Genomic DNA, 27,664 nt, shown 5'->3' with positions numbered 1-27,664 from the left:
ATTCCGTATCATTCCAATCTGCCATAATTGTTTTGGTATTGGAACTCCTTCCGCTTCCGCCTCCGGCACCTTTTGCGTCTCCCGATGACGCTGCTTCGCGATGCCTTCCCGTCTCCTCGGCTCGCTCCTCCGCTTCCCGCGGTGTCGGGGGCCAGTTTCTACTCTCTGTGCCGGCCTCCCCGCTGGGTATGTCCTTCTCCATCACCACCTGCTCGGTGGCCTCCGCTCCCCGTGTGCGGACTCCCGCTGTAGCGTTGCCACCCGCTGTTGGTGTGTACCAAGGAGGTGGGACCTGCCACCATGGAGGGTACATTGAGGCTTGCCATGCATTATGGCTGTAGGGGTATGCTCCCTGTACTGGCATTGCTGATGACGCTGCCCCTGCTCCAGAGGGCCCCGTTGGGGGCCAGACGGGCCAGCCCCATGGTGGGGTGCTGTACGGTCCAGACGTGGGCAGTGTTCCGGTCGTGTCCCCGGCAACGCCGGTCGTCGCCCCACCTACGGTGTCCGCCGCCGGTGTCCGCCCCTTCGCGTTCTTCTCTGTCGCACTCTTGTCTCCGCTGCTGGTCTCTGCTTGCCCCTTTCTTTGTGTCTTGCCTCTGTCTGTCCTAGGGCGTTTTCCCCGGCCTTGGCCTCCCTCTCCATCACCATCAGGCTTCCTTGCCCTCGCAGGTTGTGGTTCCGCCACCTTCGCCTGCCGGCTGCGCCCCCTTGTCTGCCTCGGTTCCGGGGCTGTCTTTGCTCCTTTACCAGCCATTTCCGTACGCACGCTAGGCGACGCCTTCCCTCGGCTCCCGCAATCCGCAGCCCCCTCGACGTTCGGTCAATATCGCTTCCCAGACCCGTGAAAGGCAAGCCGGCCCACGGTCGTGAGGGGGGGGGGGGGCGATCGAGGTTAGTACTCACAGTTCAGTATGCAGTCTCTGGAATCCTGGCTGGATGGCTGCGTTTCCCGGTAGTCAGATCTGCTACTTGCGGTGCTCAGCGCTGTGGTCTTCCCTGTGCCCCAGGGGCTCCTTCGGTCCTTCTGGGTCCTTGTGCAGGCGCAGGGCTTGACGTTCCTCTGTTCGCCTCGGGGTGTCTCCGGCAGCTCCCAGCTGCCTCAGTGCTCTCCAGACCCCGATCTCCGCTCTCCTCCTGCGCCTGGACCGCTTGTCCGTGCGATCCGTGCGATCTCCGCTCTCCTCTTGCGCTGGGACCGCTTGTCGTGCGATCCTGGCTGACCACGAGACTCACCCCACGTGTCCCGGGCTCCTCCTCTGCTCCGGGAGCCGCTGGGCCTTTAAAATCGGCGTTTCGGGTCTCCGGGTCCTGTCGGGGGGCGCCCGGAGTGCCTGCCGACAATTTCTCTCGCTTTTTTTTTTTTTTTGTAAATCCGACCGCGTGATCGCGGCTGAGGTCCTCTCCGGCTCCGTTCAAAACGCGAGCGCCGGCCAGCGAAAAGGGCCTGGTCTGGCGCTCGCCCTGCCTTTAAGTCCCGAGGTCTCGCGAGACCTCGGGCCCGAATTCGCGCCCGAAGTCCCGCGAGACCCCGGCCCAGGATTCGCGCGCCTGCGCACGCCCACGCGATGACGTCATCGCCCTCGATGCACCGGTCCGCGAGGTCTCCGGCCGGCTCCGGCGCTCCATCCCTCGCGGCGTTGCTCCCACCCAGCCCCCCTCCACCCAGCCGCTGAGGTAAGATGACTCCACGGGTGGGGTGGGGGTAGTGGGGGGGGGCAGTCGCTCTGCCGGCAAGCGCCCTGTTAGGGGGGCCCTCCCCGCAGGCGCTTGTCGGTCCTTTATTTGCACTAATTCGATAGCAGGACTATCTGCCGTTGCCTGTTTGATGAGTTTTGAGGTGGTTTAAATTGTGATTCATTTAAAAGTTGATGAGTTTATAGCGAAAGTGATTAAGAAAGATTTTATCAGGGCTTTTTGAATAATTTGGACACTTGTATGTATTTTTTTAAGGTCGGGAGTTACAAAAATAATCAGAATATCTCCAGTTATACAGCAGGAAATAGGAACACCGTTTATCAATGAGCAACATTGAATCAATACAAGTAACAACATTCATGGAGCAAGTGTAGATTTGGTGTTCTTCTGGAAGATATGATTGATTTTGAAAGACTTCTTGGATACTGGAATGTTGACACAGAAGTTCAACGATAGCTTAGGCTTCTTGCTTACCAGCGCGCTCATGTTTATAAAAGTTGCGCACACAAATTATAGGCGACCAGCAATAAGTGCGGCAAGACGCACGCATTACTAGTGCAACCCACTGCAGAGTATCACCATGTAGAAAAAAATGTTGCACACAAAGGTCGCGCCTAGCACGGCGCATACAATGTGTGCGCAGAGCCAACACACTGCGCACACAGACATCCTATAGAGGGCAGTAAAGCATGCAAAAACACAGCTGCGGCCTACTACGTGGCACACCAAGAAAAGCCTACCGCGGGGCCTAGCCCACCTGGGCCGCTCAACCTGCGAGGCTGCCCAATTCTCCTAACCCCAATGGGAGTGGGAACAACGTTGGGACGACATGCTGAGCACGGAGACCAAAGGAAGGCCTAAAACCACCTAACTGTGTAGGTAAAAGTTGTTTTTTTTTTTTTTTTTGCACTTACCGGAGCTCAGCGCTTACTGGCTGAGTACAGAGACAGTCTCCGGCTACAGGGGGGGGGCGGCATCTGTCGTCACTGCCGCACTCGGCCTTCTGCACCCGCTGCCTTTCAGCTGTACAAGCAGCTAAGTCCACGCCAGGAACCGGCAACCAGACCAAGGCATACCTCTGAGGGACCACGGAAATCACCTCAGGAATTCTCAACTGGGGGAGGGACCTTTAGGTTTCACCACAGGAGAGTGGGGCTTTCGTTTCTCAATATAAAATTCTCCTTTCAAAATTTACAGCAATCCCCCATAGGGAGATGCACGTCTACCATCTGCTGGAGACGGAGAATACTAGCAGGCTGGGGTCACTGCAGGAGTATATATACTGTGACGTCAGCTTGCTCCGACTATCTGCTAGCAGGAGAGCATAACCTACTGGTCCCTGAGTTCATCTGTCTACAAACTAGGAAAATAGGAATATAAAAACAAAGTAAAAAACGTGAACATTAAACTTAATAGCAGTATTGCAGATTTGACTCACCTTACCATGAACAGGAAATACCTCAGAAAATGATATGGTCCTTGCCTGATACCTAATACCATCCCCTATATTCTTGATTTCTTCCTGATTACACTGACTTTGACTAGTATGAAGTAAAACAAACAAATCGAGGAATCATCTTTTACTTTCTTGAACCATCTTCTTTTTGGAGACTTTTATGTCAGTGGTACTAGAAAGAAAAGTACCCAAGATATTGTTTTAGCAAACTATACTTCAACCCTAAATCTGGTGATTTCCCTCATTAAACCACACAGCTGAACACAGAGAGGCAACACTGAAGCTTCCACAAGAGACATGGAAGATCCCTGAAGCAAGAGGATGGTAATGAAGCATTGGGGTTAGGGTAACTTGCATGGAGAGGCAGTTTAGCACAAAACCGTAATGTAGGACTGCTCTGAGTTTATACGAAGGTACTGAGGTAACTGCATGGAACAGCAATGGCATGATTATATTGGACATCCATGAAAGTCTGGGAAGCATCATGGTAGGTATTTATTTACTGATTGCACTATCAACATTATTGTTGCTCTGAGTCTAGACAATGTATAATATATAATTAATCCCACAAAAATCAACCCAATCGTACCACTGGTAAAACTATCAACATTTACTAGTTAACGCCAAGTATTGTATGTAGGCCTCTCGCTCACAGGGTCTGCATAATATAACAGACTCCTAATTAGGTACAAGGCCACCTTACTTTAATTATAATATTTTTGTTGGAATTTTTCATTTTTTTGCACATTAAAACTGCCCCATATCAGTTCTTCAATAATCCTCTTGATTTTCATATGCTATACTCCAAAAATACGGGAGAAACAATAGCTACTTATCTCGCCAATTTTGGTTAGTCACCCGACACGCGCGTGTTTCGAACCAACGGTTCTGCTTCAGGGGAATTTTCTTCCGTATCCAGTCTCAGAGGCAAACTTCTGAGCTTCCATTCCGCACATATGAGGCTTGCATCTCTCTTTTCTTGGCTCGATTACCACGAATTTTAAATATTGCCGCGGCTCCCTTACGCCGCGTCCCTCTTTGAAAGGCACACCAACTCGAGTGATCCTATTATAGCCTATACCGGAACCTACGTCATCCCAACCAGTTTCCTTCCACGTCCGGTCTTCTCCTTTGGTTATTTACTTTTGAGATATGCAAACTCTGCGAAAATCACGGCTGTTAGCATTCAATATACCACGGAGTTAAAAGGCAAGTCACCATATTCTTTCTCATATTCTTTTTTTATTTTTTATTTTTTTTTATTTTTTTTTTATTTATTAATTAATGTTCGCTGCTATTGCTGTCTCGACTAAACGGCGTTCTCTATCACGTCCGCTACAGCGTCACTAGGCACTTAATCACATGATCTGCCTCCCATCCCCTTCAGCGTCCCTAGCAACTTGATCATTTGATCTCCATCATGTCTGTTTCAACGTACACTGACAAACACTTCCAAACATGTATTAACAAATTCTTCATCCATTCAAGCATCGTGGAAAGATTTTTATTCAATTAAATGTTTCCTCACGGAGTTCCCTTTCTTCGAAAAAGCTCCGCTCTGTACTCAGGCGAACTCTCACCACCTTTCATATCGGGAGACAAGGCATAATGTGTAATAAATCTCACAACATACAAAATATGCAATTTACCGTAACTCGAATCTAACCCTCATCCCCTCCTTTATCTAAAATCAGCAGCAAAAATTATTATAAATCAACAGGCCATAATATCTCAAAGGTCTTTAAAAAAAAACCTTTTTAGACCCTTTTACAAATTATTTAGATCATACTGTAATAATAGAATCAAACTAGTAGCTGGGACTCAGTGGCAGGCTACATGTTCTAGAACTAGTGGAAACGCAGGTGCTCACATAGCCGAGTCTGTCTAGCAGGCTATGCTATGGAACTGAAGGCTACATATTTGGCTAGGGTTGCCAACTGACTCCTGATTTTCAGGACAGTCTGATCCAGTCCTAGTTTTACCTCACTGCATGCAGGAACTTGTAGTCTTGGCTTTTCTTAGGGAATACAATAGGCAAATTAGAACTACAAGCCCCTGCATGCAATGAGGTACAACTAGGACTAAATTAACCTGTCCTGAAAATCTGCAGCCAGTTGGCAACCCTCTAGTTGGCCAACAACCAAACTAGTATTGCTGACTACAGTGTTTTGTGGTTAGGCATGGGAAAGGAGGGTGCTGGAGGGAACAAATGGGGATCTTAGATTCTCTTCTATTCAAATAGTACAAAACATGAAGAGAATACAGACTTTCCTGGAGTAGGAAAAATCTCACAGCTGGTCATATTCTATGGCTGGCAGCTGGAAAATATCATAGTACCATAACATAATAAATGTCAGCAAAAAAAAAAAAAAAAAGAACAAATAGTCCCATCCAGTTTGTCCAGCAAGTGGCTTGTGGTACTAACTGCCACTCTGTGCAGGTTAACCCCATGTGTTCTGTAAGGGTAGTAACTTCCATGCCATACAGGTTATCCCCAAGTCTTCTGTTAAGCCTGCCTGGTGTTTCTGTCCCAAGGGTCAGTCATTATATAAGAAAAGGAAGCAGAGTGGGTGAGGTGGAAAGAAGAGACTATATATTTAGCCTAGTAGTTAGAGCAAGAAGTTGAAAACCAGGAAAGCCAGGGTTCAAATATTGCTCCTCTCACAATAAAACACTTCACCCTCCATTGCCTCAGGTACAAACTTAGATCATAAGCCGCCTAATGCAGAGAAATATCTTTTGTTCCTGAAATGTAACTCACCTTGAGTTTGATTTTTGAAAGGCTAGTAATTAAATTCAAAATCCATATCCAAAGCTGTAGCTGTAGATCCCCTACAGAGCTAGAACTGTTTACTCAGGAAAAAGACAGCAGACAAAAAACTGAAGATCACATAAATTATAGGTGATTTTTCTTTCAAACTATTCTGAAATAAGAGTTCCTAACCTCCTTTTAGAAATTAAGAGAGAATTAAGCACAGGTATCACTTTATGCACATGTTATTACTTGTAAATATTTCCCCTTCTCAGTTACCTCTCCCATAAACTTGTTTACTGCTGACATTTCATTTTAACAGTGTCTTGTTTATCCTCTATTTTTTTCTTATAATGTTCTTCTGTGAAGCTTCTTGCTATTTTTAGTTATCTGTAAACCGAGATGATGTTCCCAACATATCTCGGTATATAAAATGCTTAAAATAAATAAATAAATACATAAATAAATGAGAGATACTGCAGAAAACCCTGCCTTCTTCAATTAGGATTGTATACGCAAAAAAAGAATTTGGAAAATTGGTGAATGGATATAAGGTAAGATGAATAAGACTTTCAAACTCGAAGATTAAAATGTGCAAAGAGACAGAGCCATAACTAGAGCTCCAGCTGTGTCTTAGTCTGCAGGAGGCAATACTTGCTCTCAAGTTATTGACAACATGTAGAGATGCATCTCCAAATCCAGTTGAAAATCCTATTTTTCTTTCTCTATCAATTTACTATTGACATGCCTGTATTTCATGATATTTCTTTCCTTGCATCCTCTACTCCCAATATTCTCTTCTGTTCCATTTATCTATTAATCCAGGGATAAAAGTATTTTTTTCTTTTGCAAAGTTGTTTTTACCCATTCTTATATCACCAGTCTTATCTAAACAAATCATTTTAAACACCACCTGTTCCAGCTGAGTATGGTAATAAGAAAAAAAAAAGTAACTCCTCCAGTGGTTCTGTGTGTGTGTTATCAAAGGCTTTTCATAGCTCAATATCTATAATCTTCCACTGCATTATCACTTTATCAAAAAGACAATAAGGAATTATGTATTCACAATAAAATCTTATCAAAGTACTACTTGGCATACAATATTCAATAGAAACACAAGTATATTTCAATGCTGACTGACAAGTACTGCAGGTACACTCATGTGTTCATGAATACCGGGAGTCAGATCTTGGTAACTCTGCAGTTTACTTATATCAAAGAGTAAAGCAAGGGCAGCCAAGTGGAAAGCAACAGTGTGATGGAGAATGCATCCTGAAAAACAGAAGAATGTCATCCAGAAGTCAGCGGAGGGCTGGCCTCTTACTGACCCAATAAATTCGTGATCGTGTGTTAGTCCCTATCAGTAATTCCAAAGGGAGGATACAAAATGGAAAAACCATGGAATTCTAAATTTCTCCACTGGATCGCACAGTGTTTTTCCATTTTCTGATTAAGCTCCAGATTCTTCCAACAGCCCTAAACTACAGCAGTAAGGAGAAAGTCCACAAGGGCTTCCTGTCACGTTCTACCTATCAGAAAGGCAATAGGAGGTGCCAACAGACTACAGTATCTCTGAAACATTTACTCTAGGATTATTCAGCTTTCCAATGGACCAAATTTGCTTCCACACTAGATAAATTGTATTTACTTTAAGCTTATTTAATCTGTGCTTTCTTTTTGTATCTGCATATCTGCAGGCTTCCTTCCAAGTTATCCCTTGAGCCTACCTATCAGCTTAGCGAGCCCAAGCTAATGGATAGTAAAGAAAATAAAGTAACCTCTCCATACATTATTCATTAGGGCCTTATTTGTTAAGGATTTTGTACAGGTGCAAGCTTGAAGGAAGCCTTCAGTAAACGGAAAGATTTGTAATTACAGTAATATGAAAAAGTGAATTCCAGTGTGTAAGGTATGTTTTTTGTTTTCTGAGTTAATCAATATTCCTTACTGGAAAAATGACTAGTTTCTCTATATGCTGGTTTTGTTGATTGCTGAACATGTGTACAGGAACATGTTCTGGTTTGGCTCTAGACAGGGATAATTTTATTAGACTCTTGAAAACATCAGAGGTGATGCGATGTTATAGCTCTGTAAAAAAAAAAAAAAAAAAAAGTTCTGTTTTCTGTTTCATTAGTTTGTGAGAGTCAAAAGGTTGGGCTAGAGAGCTGAATTCATGAATTGTAAAAGAGATTTTGTTGTTGTGGAAAGTAGGATGACAAGCTATATCAAATGACACAAACAAATCTATACAATTAACACATCGAGCTGCAGTGGGCCGTTTACCTCTCTTTCATCCATATTCAGCCACTGTTTTGGATCATCCTCGGTTGCTAAAAAGGCAATCAGTTCCAGAGCGGTGAGCCGAGTCTGACGTCTGGATGATACAAAGATGAGCACAGGCTTGGCTGGGGAATGGCTCCGAATAGCTGTTAAATAAATAAACTTTTATGTGTACATAATAAAGTCTATATGCATTATACAAACACAAGCTAGACTGGATTGAACTGGCAGGGTATGCAATTTGTATCAAAGGATGAAATGTGATATATATAAGGCGTTAAACACCCAAAGACGATTTGTCTTCCAATAGTTTATGCTTTTACCCAGACGGGAATGGTTTTCTGTAATAAGCTGTTAAATTCAGTCTGTAGCTGTTTCATTTATATACAGGGTTTCCAAACATAACTGTATAAAGACACATCAAGACCATATCTGGAACCTGGTAAACAGTTATCATGCCTTATATTAAGAGGAGTATTACCAAGTGAGAGAAAACAGTAAAAAACGTGTATGTTTGACAAAAAGCAGAATATCAAATATTAATACATAAATAAAAAGTATTAATTGGAGAAATACAGAATGTAAACTGAAAACTTGGGTTGTTTAAGAAAACATTCGAGGAAAAGATGGGAAATAAATAGTACCCAAAAATGCAAAATAAAGAAGATATAGTGCCTATTGTTCTTATGACCAATGAATGCTAGGTTTTGAACTGTGGCGATCATCCAATCAAATAAATAAATAAATAAGTAAATAAATATGATAGTAGGAAAACCTGAGGAAACTATGAATCTTCACTTTCGTAAGCTTGAATTAAAGAAGCGATCTAAAAGAAAGATATAAAATAGGAAACGATAATGGATCCTAAGAAAGTAGTTCACTATGGAACCTATGCACTAAAGTTTAGCAAGTACTTTAAGACCTTCGTGTAGTTTAGCAAGTACTTTAAGACCTTCGTGTAGATCTTTTTGGATCCCCTTTAATGTGCACAGTAAGTTCTTTCAGTGATTTACATTCTGAAAGAACTTACTGTGCACATTAAAGGGGATCCAAAAAGACATGAGCATGCTAAAATTAGCATGCAAGTGAGGGTTTAGCATATGCTTAGTAAATAATGTGGGATGCTTCTTCTCCATACTATTTACTGAGGGTTATTCAATATTTGCCATACACCTTACTCTTTACTTGCTGAGGGGAAGCTAAAATAGTGTAATCATCATAAATTGAACATGCTCTTGAAAGTATTCAGATAACTGAAAACAGAGGGCCTGGAAAAGCTAGGCCAGGGACAGGAAATGACACTATTCATAGGCTCTTCAGGATACATACACACTTCTCTTTTTCAAAACAAAACACGCATACAGGATTTTTTATTTCTAGGGAATTCTAACACATAGCCACATGATCATACCACAAATGCGTCTTCCCAAACAAAGCAGATACATCACAACAAGCACTACTCTACACAGAGGTTTCATACGTGTGTTGAAACAAACATGCTCTAAGGAATTAGCATGATTCTCAGAATCACTGCTGGCATTTAACCATCTAGGAACAGCCCCAACCCTGGCTAATCACAAAAGCAGGGGGGCCTCCTATGTGGAGAGGCTCCTCCTGGGGGAAGGTAACCAGTCAGTGGGCACCCTCAAGTCCTTCCTCTAGCGTCTCTCCAATGTGAGAAGAAAGTTTTCACGGGATAATAGCAAGACAGGGGAGATATGGAGAGAGTGACACAAAAAAAAAAGAAAAGGCAAATGTGTTTCCAAAGAATGGGTTACTAAAGGACAAAGGTCTTGGTTGACATTGACATTGTTATTTTGACCAAAGATTACTGAAGGCATTCAGAGGTTTGGGGCTGAACTTCAGCCCGAGCCTAAGAAGTGTTTTTTTTTGAGCTGACCAACTGACTTAGTTTGCAGGCAGAGTTCATTTCTGGGAGTTCTGAGGCGGTCACTGTAGTACCCACCAGTCTCTCCCCATACTACACTAGTACTCACCAGTCGTTCCCCCCATCACTGACACCAATATTCACCATCTCTCCCCACCCCACTGGTACTCAGACTCTTCCCCCCTTCCCCGCCTCCAGTACGCATCAGCCTTTCCCTCCTCCACTCTTTTACGTGTATTTTCCTTTTCTATATTGCATGTGTATGTTTGGTTGCTCTCCACCAAGAACGATACTGGACTGGTAGAATACAAATAAAAAACTCAGTAAATAGGCTGGTTGTAGAGGGGGGAATTGTGAGGTGCTGGTGCCCTTCTGAGACAGGTGGCCAGATTCCTTTGAGTCTGCCCCTTGCATTCTCCCTTCTGTCCCCATCCACATCTCACATTGCTCTTTGAAGATGCTTAGTGACACAGAAATTGATGGTTCTGAACACGCACTCATGGAACTCTCCACTCTCCTTTGATCCCCTCACCTGGCTTGTATTACCCTTCCCACGTTTTCCTTATGCATTAAAAAAGCAGGCATCATCTGCTTGACTTAGTTGTATACAACTTGGAAGCCAGCAGGAGTCAAGAGAGAAAGAATACTGAGCATGCTCAATTTAGGACTCTATTGGGGAAATGTATTTTTACCCTGCCCATGCTAAATCTTTTTGCATCACACATTAAGTGGCCTTTAAATGTGCATACTGCATATTAACATTTTTTGTGAGCCCATGCTAATATTTTATTGCAAGAGTCTTATTGCAAATGCTTCTATGTACGTACCAGCATTGGACATCGTGGAGTGAATTTTCAAAGCCATTTATGTGCAGTTAGAATTAGCTTTTAACTGTAAAAATCTAACCATTTAAAAATTAACCTCTCTCTGACCTGCTAAAATCAGCCTATAAAAAATCCCTCTATACACATATTTAGATGGACAAGAAAGGGGTTGGGATGAGGTGTGCCTGCAGCTGGGTCTTCAAATTTAGTCGGTTAGTGTGATATTCAATGTTAACCAGCTAAATCTGAGCAGACAAATCTGCAGGCTGCAAAACTTTTGCCCAGTCAAAATTAACTGCTAATCAGTTGCAATGTTAGCTGCAGCCAAATATCTGGACAAAAATAACCAGTTAAATTAACTGACACTCAGCGTCACTTTGAGTATCTAGCTCTTTGCAAAGTGTGCAGCCCAGATGCCTAAAATGTTGTCTCTAGAAATTATTTATTTATAAACATTTGATATTGTACCTTTTTCCAAGAATGACTCAAGGTGGATTACAATTAAAGTTTAGATCAAACATACAGGTACAATACAATATAAAAGCAATAGATGTGAGTCAACTTACAATTGCAAATGAATTATATTTACAGTAGATCATATTTAAAGTAAGGATGATGACAGTAAGGCTAGCATCTAGAGTAGATGAAGCAGGGATCTTGACATAGCTCAGAGGTATCCAAGATGAAGTTTTTAGATTGAGCATAAGGTAATTAACATATAAAATAGGAGGGGGCGCTAGCGAGCAGCAATGGAGGAAGATGTATATCAGTGAAGATCTGCACTTTCCAGAGTTTATATACCCCTTTCCCCCCACTACTGAGACATAAATCTCTGGGATTAAAAGTGTCTTTCTTCACACAGAGTGGATTTACCTCTCTGGAGGAAATTAGCTGCAGCCACTAACTGTTTTAAAGATGAGCTCTTGCTAAACCTGTAGCGCAGTGGAAAGGCCTATCCCAGATTTTTACGAGGCTGGTGAGTCAGAGGTTTTGTATGGTGGGGGAAAGGAGAGGATAGGTGGTGCAAGGGTCAGAAAGCGCTGGCAGAGTAGGCTACAATGATGCAAATTCTTAATGAAATAAAATAATTACGAGCAGATGTTGCTTGGACCTGGGACAGATGTCCTCTTCCATGGTTGAAATTAAAACATGGCTGGATGATATGTGCCCTCAGGTGGAAGACTTGAAACTTCGGGTGTCTGTCATGGAAGACTGGGAGTCCTCCATGGCAAAGTAATTGGCAGCCCTCAAGAAGCAGGTTAAGGCATTGGAGGACAAGGTAGTAGAGCTGGAAGACAGATCCCGTCGTTCCAACATTAGGGTGGTTGGGATCCGAGAAGTCTGAGGGCTCGAATGTGAGGGAGTTCTTGGAGTGGATGCCGCAGGAGTTGCTGAACCCAACTTTTGGCAATCCTAAGCTGAGGATAGATCAATGTTGTCGGGTTGGCAACACTTCCCCATGAGCCTTTATTATCAAGTTCCATAAGTTTCAGGAAAGGGAGTGAGTACTCCGACAAGCGAGTGAGCTGGGTCACCTGACTTTTAAGGGAAGTAAGAGCATGATATTCCCTGATTACAGTTATGCAACTCAGAAAAAGCACGAGGAATATGTGTAGGTGAAGAAACTCCTTCATGAAAAGCAATTATGGTTTCTGCTATTTTACCCAGCGTGACTTGCTTTGTTTATTAATGGTGCCTTGAGTAGTTTTGATGCACCGGAAGAAGCGATGGCTGACATAAATGCATGTGGTCAAGATGGCGCTTCCTCTCCACCCACAGAGTATGTTCAGCGGAAGGCCTGGGGGATGGACAAAGTTGTGGCATGAGGGAATGTGTCCGATGAGGGGAACTTGAGACACCTTGAAGGTCAACAGGGGCAGCCAAGAGCAAGAGATCCCCTTGTTGAGTGACTTGGAGGCATGGTCTCATTTATCATTATGCATGGGTTTTCTGATGACACAGGTAGGCTTGAATAAGGGAAAGCTCAGTGGTCAGCCCAGTGGTGAGAACAGCTGAGAATTGATTGCAGAAGCCGCTGGCAGAAACCGAAAAAATGGGATGCTTGCATTAGTGCAAAGAAAGTCTGCATGGGTCCAGGATGCCTGATCCTCTGTACTGCTGGCAGTGGGAAGGATGCTATGAGGAAGCCTGCAGTTCACATGCCAAATATCCTTTTATCTCTATAGACACATAAACCTTCCCCCCCCCTTTTTTTTTTTTTTTTTAATTTGTTCACTACTCCATTGTGGGATATAGAGGGTGGGTAGCAAGAAGTAGATGGGGTTGTAGGTATGGGGGATAACCAAATCTTTTAGCGGGAAGGGGACTGCTCTAGGAAACTGTGAAAGATGGGTTAAGATGGGATTTTGTGTGTACCATGGGGGAGGGGGAAAAAGGGATAGGGAAGGGAGGATTAGGAGTGGTCAGTCTGGTGTCATCTTTGAGGATTTTCCTTGTCTGGGTGGCATCATCTTTGCTAGTGGAGCCTTTTGAAGGGAGAGCAGTAGAGAGCAGTGATGGGAAAACTGCCCAGATGGAAAGTGTATGCACCCCATGATGTTGCAACTAGGAAGCTGGCAGACAGACAAGAAATCAATGTCCATTGGCAGCTCAGCAGGAAGCAAGGATGCCTCCCTGCTCAGACGTTCCACACATATCTGAGACTATTGGCTGCTGGACTGGTGGGAAGATTTGGGAAGGGTTGGGAAGAGATGGAGGGGGTGGGAAGAGGGAGGGGATGAAATGAAATGGGATAGAAAGAGGGTTTAGGGGACTTATGGAGATAGTGCGGAGGCGGGTACATGCACACCTCTCAAAGATGATCTTTCCTCTTGGTCCCAAGGATATTTCCAGCAAGAAAGGTCAAGGCTCTTTTCTAGTCTGTACTTGCTCACTGAACCCCCAGTGAGAGTTGGGTTGTGGATGATATTGTCTCCTGTGGTGGGTAAGACTTCCTATGGGAGGGTTGGGTCCCATCCTTATAAATTACTGTGTGGAGAGGTGTTGCATATTGCTTGGTATAGTAGATTACTGGGCAAGTTAGAGATGGGATGAAAAGGTAATGGTTTTAGTTACCAGATAGTTCAGCGGGTTTGGTTGGGGAAGTGGGGTGTTTCATGGGAGGGACACTTGGGGTGAGAGGGTGAAAAGTTAAAAGCAGGCATACATGAATGTGGGTTTGATTTATTAACTGCAAGTATACTGGAATCTTCTGTATATATGAGGTACATGGTATATTGGGTCAGGTTGATAACTATCTGTGTTTCTGGTGAGACTTTTTGGTGTCAACTGGCCATTAGTTCTAGTGATCGCTCTTTTAGGTATATATTTATTTATTTATTTATTTATTTATTTATATACCGACATTCGATCGAGATATCACATCGGTTTCCAGATAACTAAACGAATAGGGTAGTAACAGCCCTATTTTACATTATAACATTGTAATAAATATAATAAATTATAACATTGTAATAAATATAACGAATTATAACAGAAATAATAGGAATACATGGAACATTTGATTATAGTATATAACATATGTACATAAATGACTTGTTGAAGAGGATAATTAAGGTTAAGGTTAGCAGGGAGGTTGAAGGGGGGAGGAGGGGGGGATAGGTGGGGAAGGTAGTGCAAGGGAGGGAAGGTGGTGACGCGAGATGCTTTTGTAGGGGGCGTAGTGTGTTGCATTTGGGCAGGTTACGTGTCAGGTGGGAGAGCTTTTAGGAACAGCCATGTTTTGAGGTGTTTTTTGAAGACTTGCAATGAAGGTTCATTTCTGAGACAGGTGGGGAGGGAGTTCCATAAGGTGGGGCCCGCTATTGTTATGGCTCGTTTGCGGGTGACGTTGAGGTGTACAGATTTGAGATTGGGGACGGCCAGGAGGCCAGTGTTGGTGGATCTGAGAGTTCTTTGTGTGGGGTAAGGATGTATTCCGTTGTTTAGCCAGTTCATATTGTTGTTGTTTATTTTTTTGTGTATTAGGGTGAGGGTTTTATACTGGATTCTTTGTGTAATGGGTAGCCAGTGGAGTTCTTTGAGAGTGGGTGTGATGTGGGAGGATTTATTGTTGTTAGAGATGATTCTGGCGGCAGCGTTCTGTAGAACTTGGAGGGGTTTGATGTGGATTTCTGGTAGGCCGAGGAGGAGGGAATTGCAGTAGTCAAGTTTTGCGAAGATAATTGATTGAAGGACTGTTCGGAAATCGTGCTCTTGGAGAAGGGGTTTGAGTTTTTTTAGTGTCTGAAGTTTGAAGAATCCATCCTTGATTGTATTGGAGATGTGTCGTCTAAAGTTGAGTTGGCTGTCGATTGTTACGCCTAGGTTTCTTGTGGACGGCGTGGGTGAGATTTGTGACACTCCCGGGTTGGTTGAGCTTCCTGGGTGGTCGGAGGGGGTGCACTTGAGTGGATGAGAGGGACGGTCCTCGTGGATGTGAATGATTTCTGTTTTGGCTTGGTTGAGGCATAGTGATATACTGATGATAAGGCAGTTACGAGTACTTTAGTTAATTGCATTACCCTGAATGTAAGGAGCATTTCTTCACCAATTAAAAGGAAACACATTTTGCAATTTTCACATAGACATAAAAGGGTAGATTTAAAAAAATTGCGCGATCGCGTACTTTTGTTTGCACACCAGGCACAAACAAAAGTACGCTGGATTTTATAAGATACGCGTGTAGCCGCGCATATCTTATAAAATCCGGGGTTGGCGCGCGCAAGGGGGTGCACATTTGTGCAACCTGCGCGCGCCGAGCCCAGTGCGCGCTGCCTGTTCCCTCCGAGGCCGCTCCGATTTCGGAGCGGCCTTGGAGGGAACTTTCCTTCGCCCTCCCCCCACCTTCCCCTACCTAACCCACCCCCCCGGCCCTATCTAAACCCCCCCTTTACTTTTATTCCACGATTTACGCCTGCGAAAAGCAGACGTACATCTGCGCGTGTCGGCCGGCTGCCCCGCTCCGTGTTCCGGTCCCGGGGGCTGGTCCGGAGGCCGCGGCCATGCCCCTGGAACGCCCCCAAAATGCCGCGTCACGCCCCCGAAACGCCGCGTCATTCGGCCACGCCCCTGACACACCCCCTCCCGCCCCTTTTAAAAAAACCCGGGACTTACGCGCGTCCCGGGGCTCTGCGCGCCGGCGGCCTATGCAAAATAGGCGCACTGGCGCGCGAGGGCCCTGCACGCGTAAATTCACCCGGATTTACGCACACAGGGCATTTAAAATCCGCCCCATTGTGCATATATTACTATTGCAGGAAACACACCTCACTAAGGTAGAGCACGAAAAACTTCAGGGGAATGGATGGGCCAAATATACTACTACTACTCATATAACTCTAGAAGCAGAGGAGTTTGTATTCTTGGCAATAAACATGTGCCTCTGTAGATAGAGTACTCATACTCTGATCCACATGGGAGATATGTGATTCTTGACTGTATTTTACAGTGGGTGACATTCATCCAAATCAATATATATGGTCCCAACTATGGTCAAGCAGAATTTTATACAAAGCTGGATGAGCAACTTGTAGTCTCGGGGCTGAGACATCTCTGTATTGGAGGGAACTGGAACATTAATCCAGATCTTCAAATGAACAAAACGACAGTGACAGGTCCAGGGATGGTTCTAGCTAGAGAGCTCTTGAGATAGTGACTACTTTCAATCTAACAGATGTCTGGAAACATCATAATCCTGTGGCAAGAGATTATACATTTTATTTCCCTTGACTCTGCATGTATAGTAGAAAAGATTACTTTATGCACTCTCCTGGTTAGTCTCACAGGCAAGTAAAAGTGACCTACTGGCATGCTTGATCGCCAACCATCACCCTGTAGGGATCATACTGGATTGGGGCTTGAGTCGGCCAGGTCCTCTTCCTGGAGACTGAACACCTCTTTACTAGGAGACAAACATTTTCTTGTTTTGTTAAGAGGCATTACAGGAGTTCAATCTGTTTAACCTAGAGGCAGATTACTCACTGGTGTTGCAGTGGGACAACTTTAAGGGTAATGCAGTGGGACAACTTTAAGGGTAATGCAACCAGGAGAGTGCATGGTAAATTAATCTCCTACACAAATTATCTACAAAAGCTGTGTAAAAAGAAAATTGAAGAGTTGCTGGAGCTGATTATTAAGTTAAAGAAACATCATAAACAAAATTGCTCAGCACATAAACTACGAACTCTGGAATATCATGGAAGGAAATTAAAGTCCCTTGAAGTGGCTAAAATTGAAAAAGCGCTCAGATATGTTAAATTGAAATTTTATGAGCACAGAGACAAGACAGGCTCCTTTTTGACTAGAGTGGTTCAGTGTAAGGCTAATAGGGCGACCACAGAAAGTATTAGACCGCCTGCAGGAAGAGTCTCCTCATTACAAAAAGATATCAAGGAGCAGTTTGTCCAGAATTTTCATAATCTGTACACAGATACTACACAGGCTAGGACCTGGGACATAGAGGAATTCCTCACACCCCAGAGTATGCCAAAGTTAACAGAGGCTCAGAGGGCTAAGCTAGCTGTACCTATCATGTTGCTTGAAATACAGATGGCAATGAAAGCCCTCTCAGGTGGTAATTCTTCGGGGACTGATGGCTATCAAATTGATCTTTACAAAAAAATACCTTCCTGATCTGGCGCCATTCCTGGTGGTTATTTTTATTAATGATAGTGCACAGGGACATCCTGGGAGATATGGCCAGTGCTAATACTGTCCTGCTTTACAAGAAAGGTAAAGATCCCTTGGGCAGGGAGTCATATCAACTCTTCTTCCTTCTGATTTCCGACAAAGATATTAGCTAAGACCCTGCTGATGTGTTTGGAAACTATCCTGCCTGGTCTGATCCACCCAGACCAGTCAGGATTTGCCAAGGGAAGAACACCCACTGCGAATACTAGAAGTGTTTTCAATGTGGCTAAGAAATAGGGGATTAGAGGTGTCTGCATTTCCTTAGAAATAGAAAATGCCTTTGAAAGGGTTTCTTGGCATTTTCTGTTCAAAGTACTGCAGGAGGTCGGACTTCCTGACCTGTTTCTGGCTTGGATACATTCACGCACCTAATATTGAATGGTACTCTATCAAAAGGTGCACTAGGCAGGGGTGTTCCTTATTGCCTCTCCTTTTTTTCCCTTTCCATTGAGCCTTTGGCAGAAGTCATTCATCAGGACCCCGGCATCAGGAGTATTGCATGGGGGATAGAGAGCATAAGCTCTGCTCTTGCTGTATACTGATGATCTATTTATGATGGCCCCTACAGATTCTGGGCCTATTTTTCTGGATTTAATGGCCAACTATAGGGTACTGGCTAGATACAAGTTGAACTATAAGTCTGAGGTGTTCTCTTTAGGAAGGGGGGGGGGGAGGGCACCTTTGCTGGGCCACCTATCCCACATGTATGAAGTGAAGGAGGGCATTTACCTACTTGGATGTTTGTGTGCCCAGAGATCATAAGGACTTTTATTCCAAAATATATGCCCCTATTATGGCCATAATCAAACAGCAGCTAAAGGACTGGGATGACATACCAACCTCGTGGGTGGGCAGGATGAACTTGGTTAAGATGAATTTTCTCCCAAAGCTGTTATATCTATTTCTACATAGTCAAGTCAGAAAATGTATTTAGAAACATAAACAAACTAGAATAAGGATGGCAGAACTTTGGCTTCCTAAAAAGCAGGGAGGCATGGCCTTACCCAGTTTGGGGCTCTATTACAGGGTGGCCTGCCTAGTCTCTTTGAAAAACTGGTTTAATAATAGGGATATTGGGTGGCTAGTGTTAGAACAAGCACTGGTCTGTGAGGCTAGCTTGACTGTGTTACTTTTCATGCTGGCCTCTTGGCTTGTGAGCAGAAGAATATGTACAAGCAATCCCATCATTGATCATACTTTGCAAATCTGGAGGCAGGTGAATAAATATTTGGGATATGCTGAGGAGCTGTTAACACCTTGGTCTCCAATTTACAAAACCCCAAGGATTGCCGGTTGTATCTTTTCTCCTGATTTTCAACATTGGAAAAATAAAGGACCTGTGTGCCTTGCTCACCTCTGGGGGGACAGTTGGCAATATACTTTTCAAGAACTAGTAGATGACTTTGACTTACAAGGCAACTTCCAAGTGTTATTTACAACTGAGACAGGATTTTGAGGGTAGTTTGGATCTGCAGACTCCCCTTTGCCCCCTCAATAGAATAGAGGCCTACCTTTGTGATGTAGACACATGAGTTAAGAGGATTTCCCTTATTTACTGGAGCATCTTGTTGTAGAAGTTTCAGAGGGATACATTCCTAATCCTCATAGACAAGTGGGTGTTAGATTCTTTGGAAAAGATTGGCTGGGTGTCTGGCGAGAAGCTGACAAGATTTCCATTTGTTTTAAGAGAGTTCAGCTCTGGGTAAGATTACTGCATAGAACTTACTGAACCCTTGTTTTCTTTGCTAAGATGTTCCTGGCTACAGATACACTTTGTTGGAAGGGATGTGGTGAACATGGCACTTACATACACATATAGTGATATTATCCTGTGGTATCCGGGTTTTGGAGAGAAGTAACTCGGGAAATATTGAACATTCTAGGTTGGTGGGTTTATCTGCAGCCAAGACTAGGTTTATTGGGATTAAGTGCAGGCAATTGGTGGGTCAACTGGTGCTGACTGCTAGATTTACTATCACAAAATTCTGGAAAATGAACCCTAACAAGGACTATTGGTAAGTGCAAATCAGAGATATAGGAGATACTGAAAAATTGCATTATGCTCTGATAGGTAAAAGCTTTTGCTATCAGCAAATCTGGCAAAGTCATTTGGATTATTATGGGTTGTCCGAGCTGGTTGATGCATACTTGTGGAGCTCTGGAGTCCATACACAGTAATGCAACACACAAGTGTCAGGATGTGAGCTAAGTAAAGAGATGTCATGTACCTCCTTCAGCTGTTAAAAATCATTGAATGTTACAGTTCTGCCAGTATGATGATGTATTATTGCAGCAACATATTCATGTATTGTATGCTGAAAGTTGATAAAGAATTTTTTAAAAAGTAGATGTAAAACAGTAAAGTCCTGTTGGGGAATTTAAGGGAAGATCTGGTCAAAAAGCGATGCCTTAACTTCTTTTTAGAAAATGAAGAAATTTGGTTTGAGTAGCAGCAGAAGTGGTCCTTTGTTGAAACTTTTTGGTGCATAGCTAAATTATACAGTTTAATTTAACTGAAGCTGGGGGACAGAAGGAAAGAAGTCTTGTACAGGTCAATCTGGCGGGAGCTAGGGGAGGAAAGAAGGGCCATTTGAGAGGAATGGAGTGTGCTGCATGCACGCAATGCTCAAACTGCAAACTTTCAAAGTATGCACATGCATTTCTTAGGGGATAGCAGTCCATCCCAAAAATATTTCTGAAGTATTACAGTCAACTGTATATCTTAGCAGGAACTTCTTTGGATAAAAGGAACTGTGCAACTCCAAATTATTATGATGATACTGAAAACCTTATGTAAACTTTGTCTATTTGATTACACATGCATCCACTTTATACAAATACAAACTCCTATCCAGTACAGTATAAATACACAAATACACACAGTGAGTTCCAAAAGCCTAACATATAATGGATTCTTGTGGCTTTAGGAACAGGTGTGGCTGTACAGCGCAAGCCTGATTTATTGTTCATTAGTGCTTTCCAACAATGCTTCAGTGGAGGTGTAAATAATCTGAACTGCCAAGATGGTCTCTAGTCCACAATCAATACTTAGCTTCTGTCAGAAGGCTAATTAAAGCAGCAAGAAAGTCACCCCACAACTGTCACCTCACAATCAGCAGCAGTTCATCTTACAAAATTTATTTGGGGACTTTTTTTTTTAATTGCTACAATAAATAGTCCTAATGCAACCAGACAAAACATGTTTTCATAAAACATGATGGCTGTTTTGAAATCTGCCCAGCTTGCTGTTCCCCGCCTGTAAGTCCTCCCCCCTGCCTATCTGGAAGGACTGATAATCCTGAACTGAATGGTTCTTGCCATGGAAGCAGAGTTATGCGAGGTTAACTTGACTTGTAACTTCTGCTTGACATTTCTTTTATAGCTTAGATATACTGTATGGAAATGCATGGTTAGGGAAGACCTGCAAATGCTTCATTGATAGTATGGTAGTATATAATGTATTTATTTCTTTCTCATTGTGTATGTTTATTGTAACCTGCTGAGCTCTGTGTATCAGTGGGCTATAAGTTTTATAAATAAATAGTCATGCCCAAATACTGAAAAGAAAAACAACTTTATATACATTTTTTGATATGACTTGGAACTGTATTTGAAATAGAATGCATTTTTATGTAACAAAGGTTATCAATCAACAAAAGAGCACATTTTTAACAGTTTTTTTTTTCTTTTAACCAAAATGGAAACGCTATGACCCAGGCATCCCCAGCCTGTTCAGAGGAAAACACATAAGACATTTCAAATCACCAAGATGATTGGGAGGACCTCTAAGCTTGCTGTGTGGGTTGACCCTGCTTGCTGGGGTAAAAAGCAGGGGTGGCTATGTCAGTGTTTGGCCATTTCGTTGTTTTGAACTACTGGGAAAGGGGGAAAGCAAGAGTGTCAGAAATAATATTTCTACATTTCTTTGAAGTTGGCAACTATGCCACATCCTCAGAAAATCTGTGTGTATGTAAAGCAAACTCCTTTACTTCCATCCCCTCCCTATTATTCATGCTCTCGCTCACACCTCCTCCCCTTTCTCCATTCACTCCTATTTTCACTCCATCCCCTTCATTCTCACCTCCCCTCCTTTCCTTCCCACTAGCTCTCCCCTCCCTTCTCTTACTCTCAGACATCCCCCCTCCTTTCCCCGTTCTTCCCTCACCCTCACTTTGCCTCTTCTTGGTCTTCTGCTGGTATTGCTTGCCTCCTCACCAGTGGCTTTTTCCAATGCTGTGATTTGGCGGTTTGTCTATCACTGGTGGGGCCTAGCCTCCTCCAGCAGCTCTTCTACTGCCGGCAGGGCCCGGGAAACTCCACTAGCCTTTTCCTGTTTCCACTGCCATACCTGATGAGGGAGTTAAGAGTTTAAACCATATCCAAAGTATAGTGGACTGGAAAATTGGTGGGCTGGAACTGCCTGCAGACCATAGATTTGAGACCCCTACAATAACCCAGCACCTAGGTTTGGATATCCCTAATGAATATGCGTAAGATACAGTTGTATACACTGTCTTTAATGTATAAAAATGTATTTATTAGAGATACCCTGCAAATTATCAGACATTATATTTGCAACAGACATGATGATATCACCAGTAGGTGGTCATGGTTCTTTGACAAAAATATAACAAAAACAATTAAAATAAAATAGCATAACAACCTATTTTCAGTTGGTGGGTTCACTTTTTACACTATGCAAGGATGGAAATTTGTTATTCTTACCATGGAAGGCAGGTTTATTCATGCTAGCCATGCGAGGACAGTAATGTTGGCCTGGGAAACCATGAATGTGAACCTCTAAGGGCACTGGACGCACAGATGGTCGGAAGTTGAACAAGCCCATCTAAGGACAAGAGAGAATCATTTTTAGAACAAAAAGTCAAGGCAGGATTGCTATTGGCAGGCACTGATGTAGGGGTTCAATTTAAATCCAGCTTCTTTGTTTCATTGTGTCTATGACAGAGAAAAACATGCCTCTTCTATTACCACTAGTTGCAAGCTGAACTGGGCAGGCATTATTGTTGTTTCTTAGGGAAGATAAGAACTGAGTTATTTTGCTGTAAAAATGTGACCACACGAAGAGCACCAAACTACATTAATTCAGAAAAGCTGACCTAAAGTGCAAGCCCTTTGGGGTACAGATCAATTCTCTCTTTACCAGTAATTTGAGCTCCATGCAGGATTAAATGAACCTGATAACTTAATTACTGATATAACCCTCTCTCTAAAAAGCACCAGATATACTAATAGTGAAGAATCTTGAATCCTGAAGGCTGCAGGATCGAAAGCAGAATGGTTTAACCAGAGAAATAATGGGTCAAACAAATCTAATCCACTCAAGATGTGGAATAGCATCCTAGTGGTTAGATCAGCAGGCTGAGAACCAGGGAAGCAGAGTTCAAATCCAACTTATGCTACTTGTGATCTTGGGCAAGTCACTTTATCCTCCATTGCCTCATAGAAATTTCGAGGTCCATATTCAGTGTATTTGTTTGGCTTTGTTTAGCATTTAGTTGGACAAATGCCAGGATTTAAAAATCCCACCAGAATTATCATCCTAGTCTTAGATGGTTAAGTTTTTATCCGACTAAATAGTTATCTGAAAAAGTCTGGGGTGTGGTGTAGTGGGTGCATTCCAAGGAGGGGGCCAGTTATTTGACTAAGTTATTGGCTGTACAAATGTCAATTTTCAGCATTATCCTGCTAATATAGCAGAATAAATTTAGGAGAGATCCTAGAGCTAGCTAGATAAACTTAACCAACTAACTTTAAGTTAGCCATGTATATTCAAGTAGGGTGCCTGTGCCATGGAGTATTCTAGATAAATTAGTCATATAAGTTTATCAAGCTGAGAAGTGCTGAATATGGACCTGTTAGACTGTAAACGCTCTGGGGACAAGGAAATACTTACTGAAGTTGAATGCAACTCACCTTAAGCTACCAATGAAAAGGTATGAACTGAACAAAAATAAACACTTTCTTTGACTTGGTGTCATGGACTAGCTCTGGTGAATCCAGGAAGGTACTAGGCCTGGGCTCACAATGAGCTTTGGAGTGGCAAGGTATCACTCAAAGGACAGAGTAGGTGATTTGCTGTTTAAAGCTGCCACCTTTTCCTATGGGTTGGGCCTTTGGGTGTAGGCAGCCACCAAAACTTATCAGGGTAGGCAGGAAGCAGGGTTGATTACCAGACAGAACTCAGGCAGGTGTGGATATGAACATGGAGGAAGAACTTGGAGAGAGACAAGAACCAGACCACAGACAGGAGCTACAAAACAAGACAGCAAGACAGGAAACAAGGCTGGAAGAGATAGCAGTTTCACAGAGCAAGCTCTAAGATGACTGCTGAACCCGCAAAGGTGTGTCAGGCTAGGACTCCTTATAGTCAGACTTCAATTTGGGACACATCCAATGCCGGTCCCATGGGAGCCTGTAAAGGCATGTCTGGCTCTCTTTGACCTAAAGGACAAAGGCACTATGATTCCTTTGGAGAGGTAGCAGTCCCTTCAGCACAGCTGCTAGATCTTCCAGCCTTGAACTGGATGCCTTAATTTTATGCATTTGCAAATCTGCTAGTGCCTTATCAGCCAACTAGAACTCTTCATTCCTCATAATTGGAATTGCTCAAACTCCTTTTAACCTACAGAAATGTGTCTTCAGCATACACTTGAGATGTGTTTTTCTTTTATAGCGCCTAATATAAGGAATTCTTTGCCCTTGTCACTGTATCTGAAGAAGGAGATGAGTATATCTGGAAAAGGTCTTAAAACCTGATTGTTCTCCAGAATTTATGGGACATAGTTGAGCTTTAACCAGTTTTGGGTGAATGTAACAGCTGCTTTTATTGTCTTATCCTTTCTGATTTCAGTTCTGCACAATTTTGTACCTGTTTTTGTTTTACATGATGTTTGTTTTATTCAAGTGACTATTTGCTATTTTTTATCTGTTTATTTTATTTAGAGACTTATCTCAATAGTTTTTTATTTTGTACTTGTTTGTTCATTTGGTTATTTTATGTATTTACTAGTGTTGTTTTATTTCCATGTGTCACTTAATGAACCTGATGAATTACTATTATTTTAATTATCTGTTAAAAAAAAAAGTTTCATTAAATAAACTAAATGAAACTTGAAATTCATTACCAAGTCAGTGTCTCAATGCAGTCTCCGCAATGTGGCATTTATGAGATTTTAAAGTGCACACAATTAGAAAAAAGATAAAAAATGGGCCAATGATTATATTCTGCACTATATTTGGATTGTACTTGGGTTCATGTGAACTAGTGCCAGTGATACAAATCCCTACAGGTAGAGTGGAATAATTTACTGCTGAAACTTAAGGCTAATTGATATCACTAATCTTTGTTACGTTATGCTAAGTCAAAGGTTTTTGTGAATTCGTGCTGGATGAATGTTGCCCATATTTTATACATTTACTAAAACAACTTTTTTTTGTTACTTGGTCTAAGCCCCAGGTCTCTACTTGTTTCACAATCACTAAGCCATGGACCTTTAAATGTAAATACAGTAGGCACATTATGTATGGGAAATCTACTCAAAATGATCATTTCTGCTTTATCTATATTCAAATCTGTTATAGCTCAACTAATGTTTTATAGTAGACAAACATATCTGGATGAAATCAAATGTAGTAGACTATGATGACAAATTTGGCAGGAGAACTGAATATCGTCTACATAAATCTTGTAGTTCAGTCCAAGACCTGAAGAAGCTTATACTACGGAGTCAGACAGATGTTAAAAAGTACCATAGACAGGGCAGGGCCCTGGGTGATACCTGTTTCAAGTGCATACCACTCGGATATCCCTATATTCATCAAGACCAACTGTCAACAATCCCCCAGGTATAAGCCAAACCATGAATGCACTGTCCCAGTGATCCTGACTTTGGAGAGTCTATTAAGTAACATCTGATGATTAATGGTGTCAATAGCCATTGAAATATCTAAGATTACCACATACATTTGGTACCTGAATCAAAGACTGTCTGGATGGTATCGAGGCTTGACAGTAACAATTTCACTGTGCTAAAGTGCTCCCTAAAGCCAAATTGTTGTTGGTGTAGCACAGAGTTCTCTTCAATAAAGTCAGATAGCTGGTACAATACTGTTGATTCAATAACTTTTGACAGAAATGAGAGAGAACATTTTGGACTATAATTGGCTAACTGTAGGATCCATATTAGGTTGTTGTTTTTTTTTTTTAATAAAGGACAAATTAAGACTTACTTCAAAGAGTCAGGTAACTGCCCTGTACTTAGAGAAAAAATAATAATTTCATTATTGAATGGTCCTAAATCCTAATGGCCTTCAATACAGCAACAGAGTAGGGATTTAACAGGCCAAAAGTGCTGTTCAATTTGTTAATGATTTGCAAGATTTCTGCTGAGGACAGATAAGAGAAGGAATACCATACCAGCCCTCTCTCTTAGGGAGGTGGGAATTAATTAGATAGGACCACAGGCCCAAGCTGGCTACAAATTAAAGTAATCTTGTTGTTGAAAAATGTTTCAAAATCTTTACATGAATGGGCAGTATTTGCCAGATTGTGCATGTCACTTGGTTGATGTTTAAGTGCTCGCACTATCCCAAACAGATCACATGAGCAGCTTAGGGCAGAGTGGATTTTACATGTAAAATAAGCTTACTTTGCCCTTTCAATCTCTGCTGTGTAGGAGGCTAAAGTGAAGTGGTACCTTCCCAGATCTTCATTTGCTTTAGACCTACGCCATTTACAATCAAGCTTTTCGACCTGATCTCTTGACTAGATAGGCCATATAGTTTTTTCTATCATCACGTTTCTATGCAATCCAGAGAAGGGCTACTAAAATGGTGCCAAGAGTACAACAAAAGCCCTATGAGATGAGATTCAAGGACTTAAATGTGTATATTCTGGAGGAAAGAAGAGAGGGAGTGATACGATAGACACATTTAAAAACTTCAAAAGAAAAAAGAACGCATATGAAGTTAACGTTTTTTAGTGCAAATTGAAATTCTAGATCAAGAGGTGATGATGTGAGGCTCAATGGGGGTGGAATCCGGGGCAGCATTAGAAAATATTTCTTCACTGGATGCATGGAATGACCTGCCACTGAAGGTAGAGGAGGCAAAAACATTAACGGCATTTAAAAGGGTGTGGGACAAGCACATGGAATCCTTATTTCACCTACTTTTTAAACAGTCTGATTTTGCTAAGACTGCAGTTATTACGCATGTTGACTAGTGCAATGCACTGTAGATAGGGTTGCCATTAAAGATCATACAATATAGAAAAAGCACACAGATGGCAGTTGTTAAACTCAATTATCTTTGTGAAACCATCATACATTTAAAGGGCTTAGAGTATGTCATTTAAAAGTAGTCAGTAGTACAGATATTTTGCACCAAAATTACTGAATGTAGTATAGACCATCTTTTTTATCACAGGTCTCCAAAGAAAGTCACTATTTTTTTGCAAATTTTTTGTTGCATTTAAAAATTTGAGAAAAATAACATCCAATGACACTTATCTTAGAGAAGTCCATTAGACAATCTTATATGCCAAGTTCGACATGGCTCGTTTTGTTTTCTTCCTTCTTCAGCAGCAATTTATTGTGGCAAAGGTTCAAAGCAATTTTCAGTGTCAAAAAGTTTTCATTCTTTTCATAGAATGTAAACATGCATAAAAAATGAGCAGTCTGAGTGTCAAGCTCCTGAATCACCACAAGTGCCAAGGTTATATTTCTAATTCATTAAAGAGCACACGGCACCTGTAGAGAATCTGGAACACTGCAGCCAGATTGTTGTCCATGCAGGTCCTAGAGATCATATTTCATCATTTTTATATGCCCTCCCTTGGTTACCTTTCATAGACTGGGTCAAATTCAAGTCTTTAACTTTAGCTTTCAAGGTTCTCCATGTATTGAGCATTCTACCTACTCATGTGTTGTTCTCTCAGGGAGAAAATCTGTTAGTTACTCTCTGAATAAAGGCAATTAAATCTGCAGCGACCCAGAATTGGGCATTCTCATGTGCTAATCACATGTGGTGGAATAAACTTCAGCAAGCACTGTGTC

The 27,664-nt window shown here is 42.4% G+C and overlaps 1 protein-coding gene across 8 annotated transcripts in view; it reads right to left on the bottom strand.

Moving 5' to 3' along the window:
- Positions 1-27,664, bottom strand: part of ASCC3 (activating signal cointegrator 1 complex subunit 3) — a 1,498,074-nt gene that overhangs the window by 277,861 nt on the left and 1,192,549 nt on the right. For all 8 annotated transcript variants that reach the window (XM_029595357.1, XM_029595354.1, XM_029595356.1 and 5 more), the window contains 2 exons: positions 22,314-22,434; positions 8,190-8,332 (listed from right to left, as the gene is read on the bottom strand). In XM_029595357.1, the coding sequence (XP_029451217.1) occupies positions 8,190-8,332; positions 22,314-22,434 (264 nt within the window). The remainder of the gene's footprint in view (positions 1-8,189; positions 8,333-22,313; positions 22,435-27,664) is intronic.

The sequence above is a fragment of the Rhinatrema bivittatum genome, chromosome 3 (genome assembly GCF_901001135.1).
Source record: "Rhinatrema bivittatum chromosome 3, aRhiBiv1.1, whole genome shotgun sequence".
NCBI lineage: Eukaryota > Metazoa > Chordata > Amphibia > Gymnophiona > Rhinatrematidae > Rhinatrema > Rhinatrema bivittatum.
The sequence above is the reverse complement of the archived record's forward strand: the minus strand, read 5'-3'. Positions and strand labels throughout refer to the sequence as shown.